Consider the following 22,469-nt stretch of genomic DNA (forward strand, 5'->3'; position numbering starts at 1 on the left):
GGACCAAAGGAAATGAGAAAATAAATTGTTCAAACAACAGTAGAGGGGTTTGAGTGCATTTTCTTAAGTCATTTTGGATGTACTGCAGCACAGATTTTGATGGGTAGAATCAGGGACTGCAAATCCCACATGAATTTGGGATGTGAGTTCACACTAGGACTGGTTGAAAAATCTCCCTTCTGGAACTGGATCACGTGGCAGCTCTATACATATCTATTTGATAGTGGGGACATAAAATGAAAGATCAGTGCCAAACAGATGTAGCGAACAAAAGGAAGAAGACAAGAGGCGAGAGAAGAAATGGAAAGGCCAACCTGGAAAAGAATTTGTAAGGCTGACTCATGGAACATGGAAAAAAAGACTGGGACCAGCCTAATTCCCAGATAACAAAGGTAGAAAAAATTAGTTTTATTTAATACTTTGTAAGCACTGAGATGTACCTGCTTTGTAAAATGTACATTATTTTTTCTATTTTTATTTTGCAAAGTACAGGAGAAAATGCATTTCTGTCTCTTTTTTTTTTTTTTTACCAGTATTGCACTGTTTAGAGTCTGGCTTCCTTGGGCAGGAGGTCTCTATTTCAAATTTTGTTGTTGTTGTTGTTGTTTTTTTTTTTGGGGGGGGGGGGGTTGTGGCTCCCTAGTCTGCATTAGATTGGTAGCATGGAATGTTGTCACAATTTGGGTTTCTGCCAGGTGCTTGTGACCTGGGTTGGCCATGTTGGAAACAGGATACTGGGCTAGATGGACCATTGGTCTGACCTAGTATGGCTACTCTTATATTATATAGATGAGGGTCTGTCCATGTTCTACATGTGTGACTGAGGTGAAGGATTCTGCCAGCATGTAGTATCTGTGCAGGAATGTGTAACCTTGCAGCTTGTTCCAGTTTCCCAATAGTAGGTATATTGATGCTTCAGAGCCCAGTGTAATATATATAGCACCGTCTTCTGATATGTGGGTTAAGGCTGTTATGGTGTGGTAAATCTTGTGTTCTAGGGCAGTCCTGGAGTACCAGGTTTTCAGGATATCCACAATAAATATGCATGACATTGATTTGCATATACTTCCTCCAATACATGCAAATCTTTTTCATGCAGATTTATTGTGGATAGCCTGAAAACCTGAATGGCAAGGGGGTACTCCAGGACCACCTAGGGAAACACTTCTCTAGGTCCCACTGTAATATTTATAGCATTGTCTTTTCATAGGTGGGTTAGGGCTGTTTTGGTGTGGTAAGTTTTCAGTATAAGCTGTGGGTGTCTTTTTGCAGGGGTTTGTGTTATTTCACAAAGTGTCTAGCCCTATTTGAAAGTAGGCTCTGGGGCAAGGGCCACCAAAGGTCACCCAAAAGAAAAATGCTCAAGACTAGAGTTCTTCACATCCTGTAGAGTTGCCACACAAACAAAAGCCCCTCTGATTTAAACAAGGTGTCTAGCAGTGGAAGGACTGGGTGTGCTATTCCTGAGGTAATGGTCACGATTTGAATATTTTTATTTGAAGTTAAGAAGACAGGTTGCCTGCTCTGGCCAGTCCAAGGACCTCTTCTGCACAGTGGCGTAGCAAGGGCAGTGTGGTGGGGCAGAGGGAGCAGGGAGCCAGTGGAGCCGACAGGCACGTGGCTGCTCTCTGCACCCTCCAGCAGCGTGCATGCGGGCCGGACCGTCCCCACCACCTCTCTCCTGGCACTTCTCTCCTGGCACATTTGGCACTCCTTCCTTTTTCTGTAAGGGGTGTAGCTCTTTCTTGCTGAGCAGATCTATTGCTGTGCATCTGGATTATCGCCTCTTAGCTCTTCGCTTTTCTGTACTTTTCTGCAGGGAAGTGGCTCTGTTCTAGGTCTGCAGTTTGATTCTCCCTTAGCTGGTTTTTCCTCGGTTTGGTGTTAGTGGCCAGCTTCCTCTTTGTTCCTGGCCTGGCGAGAGTTGTTTCTTCCTCACTGCCTTACGGCTGCATTTTGCTCCCTATGGTCTGAGGATTCCAGACATGTGGTGCTTACCACCCTCTTGGCAAGAGTTCTTTCTCTACATTGACTGCTGCTTCATCTCGTTTGCCTAGGAGGGTGGTTATTGTGGCTTAGAGACCACTTGGGGGCCAAGAGTGTCTCTTGGGGCATGGGGCCTTCTCTTCTTGTAGTTTTAGTCCCTCTGGGCCAGGGGAGTGCAGCGCCAGGTCTGCATTTCCACATGTTGTGCTCCTTTCTTGTTGGCCTCCTGGCAGCACTTCCTTCTCTGGCTGTTCCCCGGGGCTCCATCTATGCATTTTGCTTGTTGAGCACAGCTCCATCACTGAATTTGAGCACAGCTCCATCGCTGCATGTTGAACACAGCTCCATCGCTGCATGTTGAGCGCGGCTCCATCATTGCATGTTGAGCGCAGCTCCATCATTGCATGTTGAGCACAGCTCCATCACTGCATTTGAGCACAGCTCCATCGCTGTATGTTGAACACAGCTCCATCATTCTATGTTGAGCCCATCTCCATCACTGCATGTTGAGCAAGACTCCATCGCTGCATGTTGAGCATGGCTCCATCGCTGAATGTTGAGCATGGCTCCATCGCTGTATGTTGAACACGGCTCCATCGCTGAATGTTGAGCACGGCTCCATCGCTGTATGTTGAACACGGCTCCATCGCTGTATGTTGAGCACTGCTCCATCGCTGTATGTTGAGCGCAGCTCCATCGCTGTATGTTGAGCGCAGCTCCATCGTTGCATGTTGAGCGCAGCTCCATCGCTGCATGTTGAGCACTGCTCCACTGATACAGTACATGTTGAGCACACTTAATTCTTCCATGCAGTTCCACCGTTCCATGTTGGGCATGGCTCCATTGCTGCATGTTGGGCACAGTTCCACAGTTCCAGGTTGGCTTTAGCTCCACCGCTGTTTGTTGAGGACAGCTCTATCGTGGCATATTGAGTGAAGTTCCTTTGCTGCATATTCTGCAACCTTTCATCTCTGCATGTTAAACGCAGCTCCATTGTCGCATGTTGAGTGTAGTTCTTTCTCTGCCGGTCTCAGTGTAGGGTGCAGTCCTGTGTCTGCGTGTAGAACATGGCTCTGTGTCTGCCTGTGGAATGCAGCTCCTTGTCTGTGTGTGGCATGCAGCTCTCTCTCTGCGTATGGAACGCAGCTCCGCTGCCTGTTGACTGTAGCTTCATCTCGGTGTGTTTAGCACAACTCTTCTCTGCAGATTGGGTGCAGTTCCAGGGTGGTATGTGCTGCACAGCTTCATGTCTGTGTAGGAAGCATAGCTCCTTGTTGGCGTGTGGAGTGCTGCTCCTTGCCAGTATCTGGAGCACTGCTCCTTACCGGTGTCAGGAGCAGGGGCGTAGCTACGGGTGGGCCTAGGTGAGCCTAGGCCCATCCAGTCTTGGTTCAGGCCTACCCAGAAGCACTACACCCAAACCAATTCCCTCCCTTCCCTCCAACCTCACTCCCATGTCCAGCACAGCGCCTCTTCCCTTCCCTCCACCCTCGCATTTCCGGCGCCTCTCTCCCCTCCCACAGTTCTGGCACCACCACCTCCGTGTCTTCCTTACCCAACCCCCATCCTTGCCGCGGTGCTTGCTCTCTCTATCATCGTCGCCCAGCAGGAGCTTCAAACAGCGCGTTAGCGCTGTGTCAGAGCCTTCCTCTCTGCCGCATCTCACGCAACTTCCTGTTTACGCAGGCTGGGTGGGACACAGCAGAGAGGAAGGCTCTGACACAGTGCTTATGTGCTGTTTGAAGTTCCTGCTGGGCAGCGATGATAGAGCAAGCGCCGCGGCAAGGATGGGGGTTGGGTAAGGAAGGCACGGAGGTGGTGCGTGGCGGTGCCGAAACTGTGGGAAGGGAGAGAGGCGCTGGACATGGGGGTTGGAGGGGAGGGGAGGGAAGGGGCCCTGGACATGCATGCTTGTGGGTGGGAGATTGGAGAGAAGGGAGAGAGGTGTTGGGCATGTAAGGAGGTGCTGGAGGGAAGGGATAGAGATGTGGAACTGCGAGGGGAGGGAAGGGATAGAGTCATAGGAGCCGACTCTGTGGGTGCTGTGGGTGCTTCAGCACCCCCAATATTGAGAAAATTCCTTGTATGTGTCCAGGGAAGGGTTATTTCCACTGGGCTTAGCACCCCCAATAATTTTGAAAAGTTGGCTCCTATGGATAGAGTTGCTGGATATGTAGGGGGAGAGAAGGGATAGAGGTGCTCGATATGTGGGTGGGAGGGAAGGGAGAGAGGTGCTGGTTATGTGGGTGGGAGCAAAGGGAGAGAGGTGCTGGAGCAAAGGGAGAGAGGTGCTGAATATGTAGGAGGGAGAGAAGGGAGAGATGTGCTGGGTGAGGGTGTGGGAAGGAAGGGAGAGAACTGCTGGATTTGTGGGGGAGGGCAGGCGGGAAGGGGAAGAGGTGCTGGGCATGCAAGGGAGGCTGCAGCAAAGGGAGAGAGGTGCTGGATATGCATGGGAGGGCTGGAGGGAAGGGGGAGAGATGTGGACCTGCAAGGTGGGCGAGTACGAAGGGAGAGAAGTACTGGACCTATGAGAGGGGGAAGGGTTAGTGTTAGAGGAAAGGGAGAGGGATGTTGGATCAAGGAGATAAGGGAATGGGGGGGGGGGGGTCAAATGCTGAACCCACAGTGGAGAATGAACCAGATGCATAAGGGGGAGGGAAGAGAGAAGGAAAGTTGCTGGTTGGAGTGGGGTTGGAGAGGAAAGGTGTGTGGGAGGGAGAAAGGGGACATAGAGAGGTACAAAGAAACAGAAGGGAGATGATGAGCATTGGATGGGAGCATGGGGACAGGGACACAGATGAGATGCTGTATTGGGATGGCATATGGGCACATAGGGGCAATGCCTGACATGGGGGTGGGGAGGGAGATATGGGAATAGAGATATAATGGACACAGAGGGGAGATACCAGACAAGAGGGAGAATAGGAACATAGACGGGAGATGCTGGGCATGGGGTACATGGGTGCACAAAGGAATGATGATGGATGCGGGAATATGAACATGGGAGATTCTGGATAAGGAAATATATGGACACAGAGATGGGAGATGGATGGTGGACATGGAGACAGAAGAAATGTCAAATGGACAGGAAAGACACAGGGAAGCAGAAACCAGAGACTGGGACCAATATGATATGAAAAATAAAATGACCAGACAACAAAAAGGTACAAAAAATTATTTTTATTTCTATTTTGTGATTAGACTATGTCAGATTTGGCATATGTCAGACATGGCTGGGGCCCAGGGAAGAAATCTGGGAGAGGACCCCAAAGCCCATTACCAGGCTGCACCTTCTTCAGCTTCTGGCAGGCTTGGGGCTCTCTCTGGCCAGAGAGCCAAGCACAATTGCCCTATTTGCACCCCCCCCCCCAAAAAAAAAAAAAACACCATTCCTGGCATGTGATACCTTTATATTTTGCACAGGAGGAAATGCCTTTCTTTTTTGTTTCTCTAGTGTTGTACTACATGCAAGGTCTGGTTTCTTGGGGTTTCAGTTTAATTTATATTTATAGAGTTTGTGGTCACTTATTCTGTATTTGGCTTTTGTGTTCTGTGTGCGTGGCCCCGAGGTATTCTGTCACCATGAAGTTTCTATGTAGCATTCTGTAGTAATTTGGCCTGTTCAGTTTTCTTGATAGATGTATCAATATTTTAGAGCCGCTTTTCATAGGTAGAGAATCCTTGTTTTGGAAGTTAGTGCCGGCAAGGTAGATTTACTCTAGATTCTGAGTGACTTTTTGTTTGTAGATTTTTTTTAAATTACTTTACAACATGTCTATTATTGAGATTACCAGAATTTCTTTGTATGGTGAGTTTTATGGGGAAATGTCCTTGCTGTGCTCTGCATCCATTGTTGATGGAAGGCCAGAAGGTTCTCTGGATGCAGAATGTGTTTGGCGTTCAGTGTTTGGCTTTCAATACCATATGTGTGTTGGAGGACCGTGGCTCAATGGGGGCTGAAGAAGAGTGCAGTTCCTTGTACTTCCTTTAGCTCTTAATTGGCCACTGAAGCCTGCACTGCTACCCTCATTGAAGTAATTGGGAGTGAGGTAGAGGTGGGGTAGGGGCAAAGCATGGGTGTATTAGGTTGCTGGGTTTTTTTTCTCTTTCAAAAAGTTGGCAACTCTAGTGGCCACCCATCCAACTTGTTGGCCCACCCAAAAATTGCCTTCAGGCTACGTCACTGGTCAGGAGCGCAGCTCCTTGCTGGCGTCCAGAACACAGCTCCTTGTTTGTGTGTGGAAAGCAGTTTCTTGTCTGCGTTTTATACACAGTTCCATCGCTAACGCAGCTTCAGTTTTGCAGGTACCTCTAACATCCAGCTGTTTCACTGGGGCACTGCTCATCCTCTGTCTGTTACTCTCAGCTTCTTCTCTGCTTGTTCAGTGCATTTCTATCTTTGCCAGAGGTGTGCAACTCCTTCTCTGCCCATGGTGCGTGGCTCAGTGTATGTGCTTTGAGTGCAAATCCGTTTATTCTCATTGAGCACGGATCCTACTCTGCCTGATGAGCGCAGCTTCGTTTCTGTCCCTTCAGCACAGTTCAGTCTCAGACTGTGAAGCGTATTTTCACCGCTGCCTATTGGGTGCTTTTTCACCTTGTTGGTCAACCCCAGCTCTTTTCTGCAGGTTGGATACAATAATTTCTCAGCAGCTGTGGCATACCGCAGTTTAGATTGCTAGACAAGGCTGCCTTGTTTCCTGTTAGCTACCATTCCTGTGGCACCTTTTCTTCCCGTAGCCTCTTGGTGGCTGGCGAGAGGCTTCTCCATTGCTGGAGTTTGAATTCATCTCTGCTTCTTTTCTGGCTTATTGGCACCGTGGGGGTCTTTTCTCCACAGTGTGGCTCTCAACTCTCTTTCTTTGTGTCTCCCTTTGTTCTCTTAGCTCTGTTCTTTCATCCCTAAGTCCAGAGCGAGCTGGTTTAGGAGGAAGGCGAGGATGGAGGACTATTGTGGGAGAAGAGGTCGGGCTGAGGTTGGGACTGGAAACTCAGAGGAGAGGGGGGTCTGAAAAGGGGCAGGTGGTGTTTGAGGCGAGTTACTGGACATGGAGGGGGGAGGGGAGAGAGGAGAAAGCGCTGGAATGAGGGGAGGGGAGGGGAGAGATGAGACTAGTTGGACATGGACGGAGGGAGGGGAGGGCAGGGGAGAGAGGAGAATTGCTGGATATGAGTGAAGGAGAGGGCAAGGGAGAGAGGAGAATTGCTGGATATGACTGGAGGACAGGGCAGAAGTTTTGGAGAAGCGAGATGTAAATAGAATACATTGAACTGAATTGAATACTGCATAAAATGCGCACATTGTCACATAAAACAGAATGGGAAATTTGTGTGAGATGTATATGATGGTGATGAGATGAGATGAGATGAGATGTATATGATGGTACTTACTTTCTAAGGGAGCACTTTTGTAAAGGCACACAGGTGCATAGGGAGAGCAATTCTGTAACTGGGCACCTGGTAGGAGCTTATTCTATAATGTAACGCATGCACTGACTTTCCTTTATAGAATACTAGACTAACTGGATATATGTCTAAAAGCTAGGCATGAACACTTATACTAGCCATAGAGCTGGTGTAAGTGTTAGAACTTAATTGCTTCAAATATGCACATAACTTATAGTAAAGGGGATGAGATGATTTCCCTATGAGGAAAGGCTAAAGTGGCTAGGGCTCTTCAGCTTGGAGAAGAGACAGCTGAGAGGAGATATGATAGAGATCTATAAAATACTGAGTGGAGTGGAACAGATAGAGGGGAATCGCTTGTTTACTCTTTACAAAAATACTAGGAGTGGGGGGCATACAATGAAGCTACTAAGTAGTAAATTTAAAACAAACCAGAGAAAATATTTCTTCACTCAAGGTGTAATTAAACTCTGGAATTTGTTGCCAGAGAATGTGGTAAAAGCAGTTAGCTCAGTAGTGTTTAAGAAAGGTTTGGATAACTTCCTAAAAGTAAAGTCAGTAAGCTATTATTAAGATGGACTTAGGAAAATCCACTGCTTATCTCCAGGATAAGCAGCATAAAATCTATTTTACTATTCTGGGATCTTGAAGGGTACTTAAGTACATAAGTATTGCCGTACTGGGACAGACTGAAGGCCCATCAAGCCCAGCATCTAACAGTGGCCAAACCAGGTTACAAGAACCTGGCAAGAATTCCCAAACAGTACAATACTTTTTATGCTACTTATCCTAGAAATAAGCAGTAGATTTTCCCCAAGTCCATTTTAATAATGGCCTATGGAGTTTTCCTTTAGGAAGCCACTCAAACCTTTTTTAAACCCTGCTAAGCTGCTTTTACTACATTCGCAGGCAATGAATTCCAGAGTTTAATTACACATTGAGTGAAAAAATATTTTCTCTGATTCATTTTAAATTTACTACTTTATAGGTTAATTTCGTGCCCCCTAGTCCTAGTATTTTTGGAAAGAGTAAACAAGCGATTCACGTCTACCTGTTCCACTCCACTAATTATTTTATAGACCTCTATCATATCTTCCCTCAGCTGTCTTTCCTCCAAGATGAAAAGCCCTAGCTGCTTTAGCCTTTTCTCATAGGGAAGTCGTCCCATCCACTTTATCATTTCCATCGCCCTTCTCTGTACCTTTTCTAATTCCACTATATCTTTTTGAGATGCGGTGACCAGAATTGAACACAATATTTGAGGTGCAGTTGCACCATGGAGCGATACAAAGGCATTATAATGTCCTCCTTTTTGTTTTCTATTCCTTTCCTGTCACAGTTCCCATTAAACCATAAGACCCCCATTAAACAACAAATCTTTATAGCCCAAATCAAATGCCATGTTCATAGCCTTATATATGCTTGATTAAAAGCTTTCACAAACTACTGCCCAGCTGTTCAGCTTACACTTTGGATTTTCTCCCCTGAGGCTTCTCATCCTGAGACCCATCCAAAAAATCCTTAGGGTCCAGATCTTCAGTTTGAGAACTCATTCCTGCCGGAGTAAACAGCTTGGATCAAAGAAACTAAAGGAGAAGGATGTCATGCTGAGGCACAAATTTTGATAATGAGAATGAATATTCACATAGCAAAAACCCTGAGCCAACAGATTTCCTTTCCACTGAACATAATTAACTTTGCATGAACTTGGCTGCTAATTGTGTGCTGAACTGGACAATGTTGGCACATTTAGACTGACTCTGGACAGTTCTACATGAAGGAAACCCTTCCCTCATTAATCAATACCTTCTCTGGGTAATAGTAGTAATGAAAAAAAGGCAAGTGCATTTTTATAATATACCACTGCATTCCACAAAGCAAAAGGAAAAAAAAAAGATGGTAAATGCTCCCAGGTTTCAATCTAATTCATGTTTAACGTGGGATAAAATGCCACAAGTAAGTAAATAAATAGAAAGAAACTCTGAATTTTGAGCACCTGATTCTCATAACATGATGTCTGTTTAGTGGCCCTTTACTAGGAGAAAACAAATCTCAGCATGTTTACAGTATCCTCCCCACCCCACCCACCCACCCATCTACCTACCTACCTACCTATTGCAGTTATTTGCAGCAGGGCCCATTTTAATCCTATGGGCTCTTCTGCAGATAACTCAAACTAAGCTTTAGTAAAAGACCCCCTAAGTGAGCTTGTAGGTGGAGGTACTAACATGTAGTTTTCCATTTTCCAAATTATGGGGCCCTTTTCATAAGTGGCCTTAAGCCCACTGAGGGCTTACCGTGTGCCAATCTGGAGCTACATCCGGCCCAATGCGGGCACCAGCAGTAGTTCCACTCCCAGTGCGTGGCATTTCTATTGCTAGCGGAAATATTTAAAATATTTCTGCAGGCGCTAACCCAATGGTAATCAGGCAGCGTTGTGCGCTACATGGTTAGTGTTGAGTTAGTGTGGGAGCCCTTACTGACACCTTGGGTGGTGGTAAGTGCTTCCTCCTTGCATGGCCACATGGTAAGTGAAATCATACCGCATGGTCATTTATTTTTTCGGTCTTTTTACCCACTACGGTAAAAAAGGCCTCAGAGTGAAGCAAAAACGGCCCCCGCCGCTAGCGCAGGTCCCTTTTTACCGCAGCTTCATAAAAGGGCCCCTATGTGCATTAGTTTGAAGGAAACACCACCAGTAGAAAAAACAGGTTCAAATCTCTTTGTACAATTTTTGAAAATGTGTGTAAATTCCACTGTTAAGTACCCTGCAGCCATTTGAAAGTCGTTCCTATAGGTATAAGAGAGGAAGTACTGAAGAGACAAAAACAGAGTAAGGCTATCACAAAACTGGCTCTTCATAAGCTCTGGCACAGAGAATGGGAACATTGTTTTTCCTACAAGCCAGTCCTCTGCCTCCCCTTGTATCCAGTACATACTCCATGAATCAGAGCCTTTAAGAGGACTTCACAGTATCTTGCTGAGTTGGGGGCACCTGTGCTGGGTAACATAAACTGTACTATGTACCACTGCCCCCAGTATGGCAAAAAAAAAAAAAAAAAAATCTTCACAAAAGTCAAAACCACTTGCTTTGTGCCTCAACCCCCGCTGGCATCTATCAGCAGAAACCCTCTTTCTCATTCAAAAGCAAGTATATCCCGAAGGTAAACAACTCTGAGTCTTGGATTTCCACAAAATGTATATCCAAAATAAATATGGGGGAGAGAGAGAGAGAGAGAGAGAGAGAGAGAGATTTGTGTACTGCCATTGGAACAGCATTAAAGCAGCAGGGAATGGTAGCTGAAGCATTTTCCAGTTAATATAGCTTTTCTATCCTTAAGCTGTATCCTTTAGGCTATTCACATCAAGAAAAGGAGAGATGCAAAAAAAATGAAAAAAATGCATGTTTTAAATGTGCTTTCTTGCCTTGTGTCCTTTCAGTTTGTCAGCTAGAACCAAACATGCTGTGAAATGCGGTTGGGTTCCTACAGGCCCAGACACTGAGATACGGTAACAAAGGTAAAAGAAGAAAACAATAAATGTCTTTTATGCTATCTACTTTTCTTCACTGGTATTTGAGGTGCACTATGCTCTGTATTACCATAGATGACCAGGGAGAGCGAGAGACCAAGCCATGGGGAAATAATCTTGAGGGTAGCTCCACCACCTGGCAGTAGCTTATTGCTCACTTGGTCTGTCTCCTGCTCCTGTGTGCTGGGTTATTGCGTTAACTCTGCTGGCCAAGGGTCCTTCTTCCTGTCACGTCCCCTCTTACTTCACATAGGATGCGGGATGTGGCCGGCAGAGTAGAGTTAACACGATAACGTGATAACCCAGCACCAGGAGCAGGAGACCAATCCAGGAATAACATGTATAGAATGTTTGTACGTTTGGGAAGCTTGCCAGGTGCCCTTGGCCTGGATTGGCCGCTGTCGTGGACAGGATGCTGAGCTCGATGGACCCTTGGTCTTTTCCCAGTGTGGCATTACTTATGTACTTATAAGCTTTCTGCCTGTGCCTGGCACCAGAAGCCTGAAGAAAACGGCTTTTCTATTACTGGCGCCCGGTCCCCCCTTGGAGGCCAGGTTGGGGGAATCTCAACCGCCCGCCCCCTCCTTGATGGCCCCGTAGATAACAATCTAAAGTGTAACTATAAATAACTTTTGGCTAACATAAACTTCTGTCTTAGGCTGACAAGTATTTAAATTAAGCCATCAGCTTCTGAATTCAGTTTGCCAAGACCGCCAAACCGGATTGAAGAACTCATAATCTCATAGGAGAAAGCCTGGCATTTGAGGACAAGAGATACTTAACACAGAGTTTCTTGATGCTCTATGAAAAATCTTCCAATAAGGGAAGATACCTAGCACTGTTCTACCGAGTCTAGATCCCTCTGTGTCATTCTACCAGTCAATCGTATTGCTAGACAGGTAGTATGAATTTGTCACAGAACTTGTGAATACATTTAATAGCGACTCTTTCCTGAAATTCATTCTCTTCACAGCAAGGCAGCAGATTGCAGAAGACGCTGTCTGATAGCAAAGTGAGGTCTCATGTATTTTAATCCCTTTATAAAGAATATTCGGGTCACCATCTATAGAGTGACAGCTGCCCTATCTGCCATTATCCAGATAGTACTGCTGAAGATTTGTACAAATTGCCCCAGTACAATGTGTTTAGCACCAGGGTGGAATAAGGACAAGAAGTGCTATAATTTCTGCCAAATTCTACAGATTCGGAGATATTCGGCCACTATCCATATAGCTATATGGATAAATTTAGACTAGCAAAAAGGCTTCCCTAACTTAATAAACTGCATATCGATGTGGATAACAATTGAATATCATCACTGTCCATAGAGCTAGTGACAGTCACCTCTCTCTATGTATATTCAGCACCACTTACTATCCAGATAGGGACACTGACCGCGATGGCTGACTATTGACCGGATCATTTCTTTTGGAAAAATTACAACCTTGGTCTGCCTTTTGGTGCACATCAGGAATGAGATTTTCATGAGTTTTTTTGCCTTTTTAAATCTATACCATTCTTTTACAGGTTGTGAACAGCATTCTTAGCTGAAAATAAGATTATACAAAAATGTTGTTCTTGAGATTTTGAAACCTCTTGGATCTCATCTTCAGATTTCAATTTTCTCCAAGATCAACACAGCTACTAGAGTTTTGTGTATGCAAAACCTTTAACAGATCTGAATTCTACAAGGGTAGGGGCTTGAGGGTGGGAGTGTGAGTGGGGACAGAAGGGAGAGGGGTTGATGCAGTCCCATCTTGATACAGTGAATGACTTTTTAGTGGAATTTTCATGTATCTCTTTCAGCCATATCCAAGTCGCAGACTGGTGTCAAAATTTCTGCCAAGTCATAAGTACTGAAAAGCTGTATGCATTATCAAAAACATCCCAGTCATAAACTTCTCCAAAATGCTGAAAACCTCTCTGAATTCCACTAAAAACCACAGTTACAGGCTTCATAAAAGGATCACAGTAATGTTTCAGAATGCTATAAAAGTCACAGATGGTTGTAGCATGGCGTCGTTTATACTTAACCGGGAATCTACAGCAATCCCTAAGGAGCAATCATCCTAAGCTTTCTATCGGCAGAAGAGCAAAGAGCCAGGGCAGGCAGTACTTACATAGAGCTCAGGATGCGCGGCACCAAAGAAAGGGAACTGGATAGAAATGGGCAGGAGCCCAGAACCACCGTCATCCTGCTTCCTAGTGATGGAATCTCCTTGCTCCAGTCCGAAGGGGTAAAAGTCATCCAGGGGCACTGACCCCCGGACTTGAGTCCAGCTGGCCAGGGCAAGTAGCAATGTCCAGCAAAAAAGCCCCATCATGCCCGCAGCTTGCTCCAAGGAACACTGTGGGCACTGTACTTTGATAGACAGCAGGAAAGTATTTTCTGCTTTTTAAACTGTGAAGCTCACTCTTTTGGGTGGTAGTAGCTATGGTGGTGGGGGAAGGGAAGGAAGGAAGGAAGGGGAAGAGAGAGATGCAAGTCGGTAATAAAACAAAAATTAAATTTGTGGGTACAAGGTAAAAATCGTACACATAGGTTTCAACGGTAAATGACAGCCAAGTCTCTCTCTCTTTCTATGCTATACTGTTCGTGGAGAAGAAAACACAAAGCTGGCAAAGATTTTACATCAGGGCTAAACAGAGATGTCTTGAAGCTGCAGGTCAGTTAAACTGGCTGATTTCTCTCTCTATTCCTGCTCCTCTCTCTTTTTCTCTGCTGCTCTGCAGGAGATCTGAACTTGGTTACACTGGGGTCTCTGTTCAGATTGGAGGCTTAGATTGAGCGCTGGCAAAGAAAGCCAGAGCTCATTGATATAGAAGGCTCCACCCCATCAACCCCCTTCAGCTCCCTCATTGGAATATTCAGCGAGAGGTTATCAGCCGATTGGGAATTTAAAAGGGGACGTTCCTGAAGAGACAATTTGGAGAGGTTGTGGGTGGGTGTATGCAAAAGTGGACTAACACGGCTACCACACTCCTCTGTTTAAAGGGGAAAAGCTTTTAATAGCTTCAGTATGAAACGGGGCTATAATTTACCGCTGAAGACAGTATTGTGCAATCAATGAACTCCTTTGTAAGCTAATTCATACAAGTAACTACAGCTATTGTATTGTTCTGTGCATGCAACTAGTTGCTTAAGTAAGGGAACTTGTAACAGCTCTTTGCTAAAGTCCTGTGGACGCCCTTAAAACAAGGTGCATTAATCCGACGTCTGTGTTGGATATGGTGTATATAAACGAAAGTGTACAAATAGCCACACACGTTTGGAAGCATACAAGTGGAATAGATAACGAAATAATTTGCAATAGAGGTTTTAATTTAAAAGTTAAACTGAGCTTTTCATCGTCATTTTATAATTGAACCTCCACAAAAGGTAACGAGAAGCGATTAGGATTATATTCAACGATCAAAAGTGCTTTGTTCAACTGGTACCTGCAGTCAGAATATTAAGAAGTTATAAATCCCTTCTTATCCATAGTCATTCTCCCTAATGGCTAATTACTCCACCGTGCTTCTTACAATTCGTAAATTGTTTCCTTTTGTTCAGGAGCATCTGTTCAACAGGGAGTGATATGAAACTGACTAGCTTGATTTTTATGGGCAGAGAGATGTTTGCTGTACGGCTCATTTCTTCATTCCTTAAAGCATAATGGAGTCTATATCTTGCATTGTGGGGTATCTCAAGTAAAAAACAAAACATAAGCATAAATATTGTCTATCAGAGCAACAATTGGCCGACTCTGGCACAAAGTGCCCTAGTATTCCCTGAGCCTTTCTGATTTCACTACCTGGGTCCAAACGTTTTCTGGATACAAATAAGCAAAGGGTGGCCTGGAATTTCCTAGATGCCACACAGTCATGACATAAAGCGTTTTGGAGGGAGAAACTAATCCGGTTTTGTAATTTTGGGCTCTGATTTATCATTTATTGGTAAGATTATTCTACCCCCTTCTCATGTATAACCAGCCTGTCTAGGCTATCCCATAACCTATTCTGGCTGCTAAAGCCCTCAGGTGCGTCCCTTAGGGACTGGCTTCTGGTGACAGCTGTTGGATGGGGAATCCACTCCTTTAGTGCCAGAGTGTGACCAAGAAAAAGATGAGAGAGAGAGAAACCAGAAGAAGAGTATTGGGGGTTTACAATCTTTTGATTTAAGATTCTATGTTACTGTAATCCACTCTGTGGCCTCAGAGTTTTGAATGCTTAATCCAATTTTAAATAAATATATATAATATAAAAAGACAAAACTAGAAAGAGACAGAGAGGGACAAGAAGAAAGAAACGAGGAAACAGAGATAAACTGAAATAGGATCGTTACAGAAAGGCTAAGACAGTAAGAAAGGGAGAGAGTAGCAGAGGAAACATTTTCTTTACCGTTGATCCTACCCAAGAGTGAAATGGTTAAGGAAGCAAAAATATTTCTTTTATTTATATGAAGGAGAGTAGGGAACATATTCTCACAACTTAACACTAGCTCTGGGCAGGAAGCTGCTTTACCAAAAAAAAAAAAAAAAAAAAAAAAACATACACACACACCAAGCAGTGGTCTATCTGCTGGAACCTCCAAACTTTATATAATGTTAACTCTTCCCTGGCCTTCCTCCAGCAGCAGCAGCAGAGCAGCAACTGCCCCCTGCCAGAATTACACTGTAGTTGCAAAAGAAACATCCTCCTTTAGCTGGAGTAGGTCAGAAGGTGTTCATTTATTTATTTTTACATTTCTTTTCCTATCTTTAGCTGCCTGATGCTGCCAGATGTCACTTTATTACAGTATTTGAAAGTTCATCTTTATTATTCATCTTATAACAACTATGTTATCACCATAGTAATATAGTGGAGGAGTTTTATAGTTATGCCAGAACTCAGTGTGCCAAATCAGAAGCCTAGATTAGGAACAATGCCATAAAAGCTGATTCAAATCCAGCTCCCTGTATAGGACTATCATACCAATACCACAGTACACGTACAGCGTTCCATATAAAGACCAAAAAATAGTCCTCTAGCATTCGATAGACAAACTAAGAATGCTACATAGGCCTGATATTCAAAAGATTTATGTTTCCAACTTTGACAGTTATGCGCCTAAATTGGCCTCTGAAAATTTACTATGGCTGAGTGCCCAAATCTTACCAACTGTACATACATAGTTCTTTTTAGTAATATTCAATCCAAGCCTTTCTCCCTGACCTCTGGGGTGCCCCAGGGCTCGATCTTGTTCCGCTTGCCATTCAATTTTCCTGACCCCTTTACTGTCCCTTTTACACTCGTTGGATTTTAGATCTTGTGTTTATGCAGATGATATACAAGTGCTGACCACTATTAACCCCTCTGATACCTCACAGATAACAGTACTGAATCACAAGCTGGATGCTGTTTGTACCTGGTTTAAACAGTGCTGACAAATACTGACCCCCCCCCCCAAATCTGTGCTGTTTTCTTCTCCAGTAGACAGATTCCCCCGCAAGCCACCCCAATCCTGCTGAATGCAGTCCCACTCACCACAGCTGATAACACTTTTGCTCCACAAGTCTCTGCGGTGGTGAAGCACGCCTTCTTCCAACTTAAGCTATTAGGACAATTTGGCCATTTCTTCTCCCTGCAGCACTAAACATACTTATTCATTCTTTCATTATATCACACCTGGCCTACTGTAATGCTCTCTATATAGGTCTTACCCAAAGTGAGCTTAAGCGGCTTCAACTCTTTCAATACACTGCTATCAAACTCATACAGGACATAAGAAATTCAACCATGTTACCCCACTCCTGAAAGGTGCTCGTTGGCTACCTATTTCTTCCCGTATTGCCTACAAGCTGCTCCTTTTAACCTACAAAATTAGAGAGCATCAGTATCCCTCTTTTCTTTTGCCTTACCTTATCATTTATTGCCCACCTCGATCCCTATGCTCTTCTGATCAAGAGCTTCTCATAGTTTCCCATTTTCTGCAGTTCCCACGGCCTCCATGTGTCTCTCTATTTTCTCCATCTGGGCTCCTGAGCTCTAGAACTATCTGCCACTATACTTGAAAACCCTCCGCACTGTAACTAGAGTCAAAACTGACTTGAAGACATATCTTTTTTTGGAAGCATTTGGTGGCTGATCGGGTTTGCTTGGGATACTAGTAGTCAACCCTCTCTCTTGTGTTATAACCCTCTTATTCTTCTTTTCTATTTATTATTGTAGTTCTCCCCTTCTCCTTTTGTACCAGTCTGTCTGTTATTATCTTTACTGCGTGTTAGTTTCTTTTCTCCACACTTTAGTCTGTAAGCCACCTAGACACACTGTAGATTGGTGGGATAGAAAATCATTTAATAAACTTGAGCATAAAAAAATGGATGGCAACAGGGGTGGATTTAGGACAGGGAAAAAAGTTAGGAGCGTAGCACTGATTTTTAACACTAAGCTTATAAATCTAGGCAAATGAATTGCAGGCCTAAATTTGTTGCTTGATCATTTATGGAGACATTTTCTCAGGCCCAAATGTATAAGCAGAGGGCCCAATATTCAGTGGGGAGGCGCCTGACTGGTTGTTGTCCTCTGGCTTTGCTCCTTTAATGAGAAGTCAGTCCACCGTCCACTGTAGTAATCCAGCAAAAGGTTAGTCTACAATCCACTGGGACCAGCAACTTTGGTTTGAACAAGGTCAGCATTTTCCTCTGGCACCATCTCTGGCAGAAGAGCCTCTCATCTTCAAAAAGGAAAAATCAGTCTCCAACTGTTTAGGCTCACCAGCTGTAGGGTCTTTATTTGGGTCTCCCATTACAGGTATTGTGAGTCCATAACCTCTTGCAGTCAAACATCTTTTAGTCCTGGGGTAAACACATATTCCCTCCTCTGCACCTTCCTGCGGCCTAATAAGGTCCTTTTCCCCCTTTCCAGGTTTTATCAGCCCACTCTGTCCACTGTTCACCTTCCTATGCAAATAATATGCTAATGTCTCTCCAGTTCCAGTGCTGGGTATTTATATCTTGCTCCTAGCACGCAGGGAATTATAGGAACAGAATCCAGAAGGGTTAGTCTCTCCCCCACCCCACGTCCCATACAGCCTTCCCTGGTAGGTTACAACTGCAGAGGGTCCCAATGTTTTCACTCTAACATGTGAGTGGGCCACAGGACTAACCACATACCCAAGTTATCATTCTATAAGGTTGTTTCCAAGACTCACAGGAACAAAGCCAAGGAGGAATCAAGGTGTACAAGAATAATGCATTTAAGAACAAGACTTTCAGGAACATGGTTCAGAAACAAGGCTCAGAAACACAAGAACAAGCATTCAGGGACAAGACTCACTGAAACAAAGCCAGGCTGGAAACAAAGCGTAGGAATAAAGCCAAACAGGACTTGGATCCAAACAGGGAACACGAAGACAGGGTTAAAAGACCTGTTGCAAAGGCATGAGAGTTCCAAGGTGCTTTATAAGGACTTTGCTGTTGATGTCTTAACTTGGAATGAGCCTTGAATAGCAGGAACACCAGAGCGAGGCTTGGATAGCAGGAACACCAGACAGCAGACACATCAACGCAGGGACAAAGCAGTCCAGAGAAGCCACAGAGCCAGATCACTGGAAAAAGGTGAGTCTGGACGTAGGAACATGGCCACAGCCGTGACACACTAACTGACCATTCCCTATTTTCAGTCTGCTAATTGGCAAAGTAAGTACAAAAAATTAGGACAGCAGAAAGACCATGTAAAGGGTTATTTTTGCGCATGATGCACAAAGTAGAGGGTGACTCAAAGCACTCAAGATGAATAATCTTTATTAAGGCACCAATTTAAGACCCGACATGGGTCTGTGTTTCGGCGGATTAGCCACCTGCCTCAGGAGTCACAGAAATGTATAAAAACATATATAAAATACAAGTAAACTACAGATTATACAAGTTTTTTCAGATAATTGCACACCCCATATTGACATTTCTATACTAAAAAATAGTTCCAGATGGGTACCTCCAGGCCCAATGGATCTCTTGATACACACATTCAATACATAAGTTCAAAGAGAGGTTGCCCTTTTGGAGAAAAAGCATAAACAACAATATTATAATTTGTCTAGTAAAGAAGAGGCAGCAGTACAATCTCTTGCCACCAATCACGACATTATTACTAAGATGGCAGATAAAGGTGGTGGGATTGTGGTACAAGGCAGGAAATGTTTATGTTAAAGAAATTGAGAGAAAACGTATTGACCAGCAGTACTATACAGTTCTGGACTCAGATCCCACTGAATCTATCCAAAAAGATGTTGAAGAGGCAATCCAAATGGCATCCCATAGAGGTTTTCTTACAGTCAAAGAGAAGGACTTTCTCCTGTCATGCCCACCATATATCCTTTAGCAAAGATTCACAAGTCACATACATCTGACAGACCAATTATTTCTGGAAAGGGAACTGCATTAGAACCTTTATCTGTCTTCGCTGACCAATTTCTACATCCCTTAGTCCCAAAAATAAAGTCATATTTACATGATTCAGGATAAATGATCAACCTGCTTGATGACTTTGATGGCAATTTACATGTTCTCCTTGTAACTTTAGACACTGACACTCTTTATACTAACATTCCTCAGTTACAAGCACTTAATATTATAGAAGCAGCTCTCCAAGACTGTACCACTCAACAGAGGATTTCAAATTGGTTCATCCTTACTCTGGCAACAATAGCACTAAGAATTATTTCTGCTTCCAGAACAAGTTTTATTTGTGGATTTGAGGTACAGCGATGGGGGCAGCATGGCACCCAATGTGGGTAATCTCTAAGTTGCTTACTTTGAGGATACTTGTCTACATGATCTTCCTTTCAAGAATAATGTCATTTTTCTAAAAAAGTGGTATATTGATGACATTTTTATTTTATGGCGTGGGGATGTCACCAGTTTGGAAAGTTTCTTCACATGGTTGAATCAGCAAGATCCATATTTGACTTTCAAAATACAGCACAATACACATGAGATTAACTTTCTGGATCTTATCATAAAGAAAAAAAATTATCCCCTCCCCTCCCCTCCCGATATGGAGCCATGGCGTCAGCGTTTTTTTAAAACACTGATGTCCAGACACCGGCACTGAATATTGGGGATTTTTGGGGGCAGGCTGGGCACCCGGCACTTATACGGACTCAGCCGATATTCAGCCAGGGCCACATACTAAAGCCCCCAAGCCCCCTCAAATCCCTCCCCACCAATGTCCTCTTCTTTCCTTACCCCCTCCCAGCCTGCATCAAGACCCCTGCCCCTTCTGGGTTTACCTGTATCTCTGGTGGTCCAGTGGGGTCATTGGGGGCAGGAGCACAGTCCCCTTGCTCCTGCCCCTTGCGGCGCCGGTCTAAAATGGCTGCTGCAACCTCTCATGGCAGCTCACAGTACTTTGTGTAGTATGTCTGATGACGGCTTTGCTTTCGAACCTCGTACTCTTTGACAGAACTGGCCTACGGTAAGTAAACAGATGTCTATTGCCTAACCAGTTAATTGTTATGGCAATCGTAAAAGCTATTCCCACGTTACCAGACTTCCATACGGTTTTCATTTGTTTTTAAGTTCTGCCACTGCAGTGGTACATGTTTTACACTGTCATTTTTTGGCGTACTTTTTTATAACAGTAGTAGCACTGCTTTTTTATGTTTTTAGTCCCTACTGATTTTCTCATTATATTCCTATGGGCGTCTGAGCGTTTACTGCCAGCTGCTTTTTACCGCAAGATATAAACACTAGTGTGGCTTTGTAAAAGGTCTCCTAAATGTATATATATTTAGAATATGGCAGTATCAATTCATACTGGTGATATTATTTATGGGTTTATGGATTTATTTTTTTTTTCATTGTTTTACTGGATTATATTTTAAGTAGTGCAGCCCAAGATCTTATGTTATGCAATCCATCTCTTTTACCCCTATGTGTTTTTTGTGTTATCCTACAGTGGGGGAAATAAGTATTTGATCCCTTGCTGATTTTGTAAGTTTGCCCACTGACAAAGACATTGAGCAGCCCATAATTGAAGGGTAGGTTATTGGTAACAGTGAGAGATAGCACATCACAAATTAAATCCGGAAAATCACATTGTGGAAAGTATATGAATTATTTGCATTCTGCAGAGGGAAATAAGTATTGATCCCCCACCAACCAGTAAGAGATCTGGCCCCTACAGACCAGGTAGAGCTCCAAATCAAACTCGTTACCTGCACTGACAGACAGCTGTCGCAATGGTCACCTGTATGAAAGACACCTGTCCACAGACTCAGTGAATCAGTCAGACTCTAACCTCTACAAAATGGCCAAGAAGCAAGGAGCTGTCTAGGATGTCAGGGACAAGATCTACACCTGCACAAGGATGGAATGGGCTACAAAACCATCAGTAAGGACGCTGGGCGGAAGGAGACAACTGTTGGTGCCATAGTAAGAAAATGGAAGAAGTACAAAATGCCTGTCATCGACAAGATCTGGGGCTCCACGCAAAATCTTCACCTCGTGGGGTATCCTTGATCATGAGGAAGGTTAGAAATCAGCCTACAAACTACAAGGGGGGAACTTGTCATGATCTCAAGGCAGCTGGGACCACTGTCACCACGAAAACCATTTGGTAACACATTACGACATAACGGATTGCAATCCTGCAGTGCCCGCAGGTCCCCCTGCTCGGAAGGCACATGTGACGGCCCGTCCTGAAAGTTTGCCAGTGAAACACCTGGATGATGCCGAGAGTGATTGGGAGAAGGTGCTGTGGTCAGATGAGACAAAAATTGAGCTCTTTGGCAATGAACTCAACTCGACGTGTTTGGAGGAAGGAAAATGCGTGCCTATGACCCAAAGAACAACCGTCCCCACTGGTCAAGCAGGGAGGTGGAAATGTTATGTTTTGGGGTGTTTCTCTGCTAAGGGCACAGGACTACTTCCACCGCATCAATGGGAGAATGGATGGGGCCATGTACCGTACAATTCTGAGTGACAACCTCCTTCCCTCCGCCAGGGCCTTAAAAATGGGTCGTGGCTGGGTCTTCCAGCACGACAATGACCCAAAACATACAGCCAAGGCAGACAAAGGAGTGGCTCAGGAAGAAGCACATTAGGGTCATGGAGTGGCCTAGCCAGTCACCAGACCTTAATCCCATTGAAAACTTATGGAGGGAGCTGAAGCTGCGAGTTGCCAAGCGACAGCCCAGAACTCTTACAAGATTTAGAGATGATCTGCAAAGAGGAGTGGACCAAAATTCCTCCTGACATGTGTGCAAACCTCCATCATCAACATACAGAAGACGTCTGACCGCTGTGCTTGCCACAAGGGTTTGCCACCAAGTATTAGGTCTTGTTTGCCAGAGGGATATAAATACTTATTTCCCTCTGCAGAATGCAAATAAATTCATATACTTTCCACAATGTGATTTTCCGGATTGTAATTTGTGATGTGCTATCTCTCACTGTTACCAATAAACCTACCCTTCAATTATGGGCTGCTCATGTCTTTGTCAGTGGGCAAACTTACAAAATCAGCAAGGGATCAAATACTTATTTCCCCCACTGTATATAATAAAACGCACCTCCAACATT

The 22,469-nt window shown here is 44.4% G+C and overlaps 1 protein-coding gene across 1 annotated transcript in view; it reads right to left on the reverse strand.

The window, feature by feature from the left end:
- The window catches only part of SNED1 (sushi, nidogen and EGF like domains 1), a 684,146-nt gene extending 670,478 nt beyond the window's left edge, over positions 1-13,668 (reverse strand). Inside the window, 1 exon segment of the mRNA XM_030215639.1 lies at positions 13,047-13,668. Coding sequence (XP_030071499.1) covers positions 13,047-13,250 — 204 coding nt within the window. The 5' untranslated portion in view covers positions 13,251-13,668.
- Between the last annotated feature and the right edge of the window lie 8,801 nt (positions 13,669-22,469).

This window comes from Microcaecilia unicolor, chromosome 10 (genome assembly GCF_901765095.1).
Source record: "Microcaecilia unicolor chromosome 10, aMicUni1.1, whole genome shotgun sequence".
Lineage (NCBI taxonomy): Eukaryota > Metazoa > Chordata > Amphibia > Gymnophiona > Siphonopidae > Microcaecilia > Microcaecilia unicolor.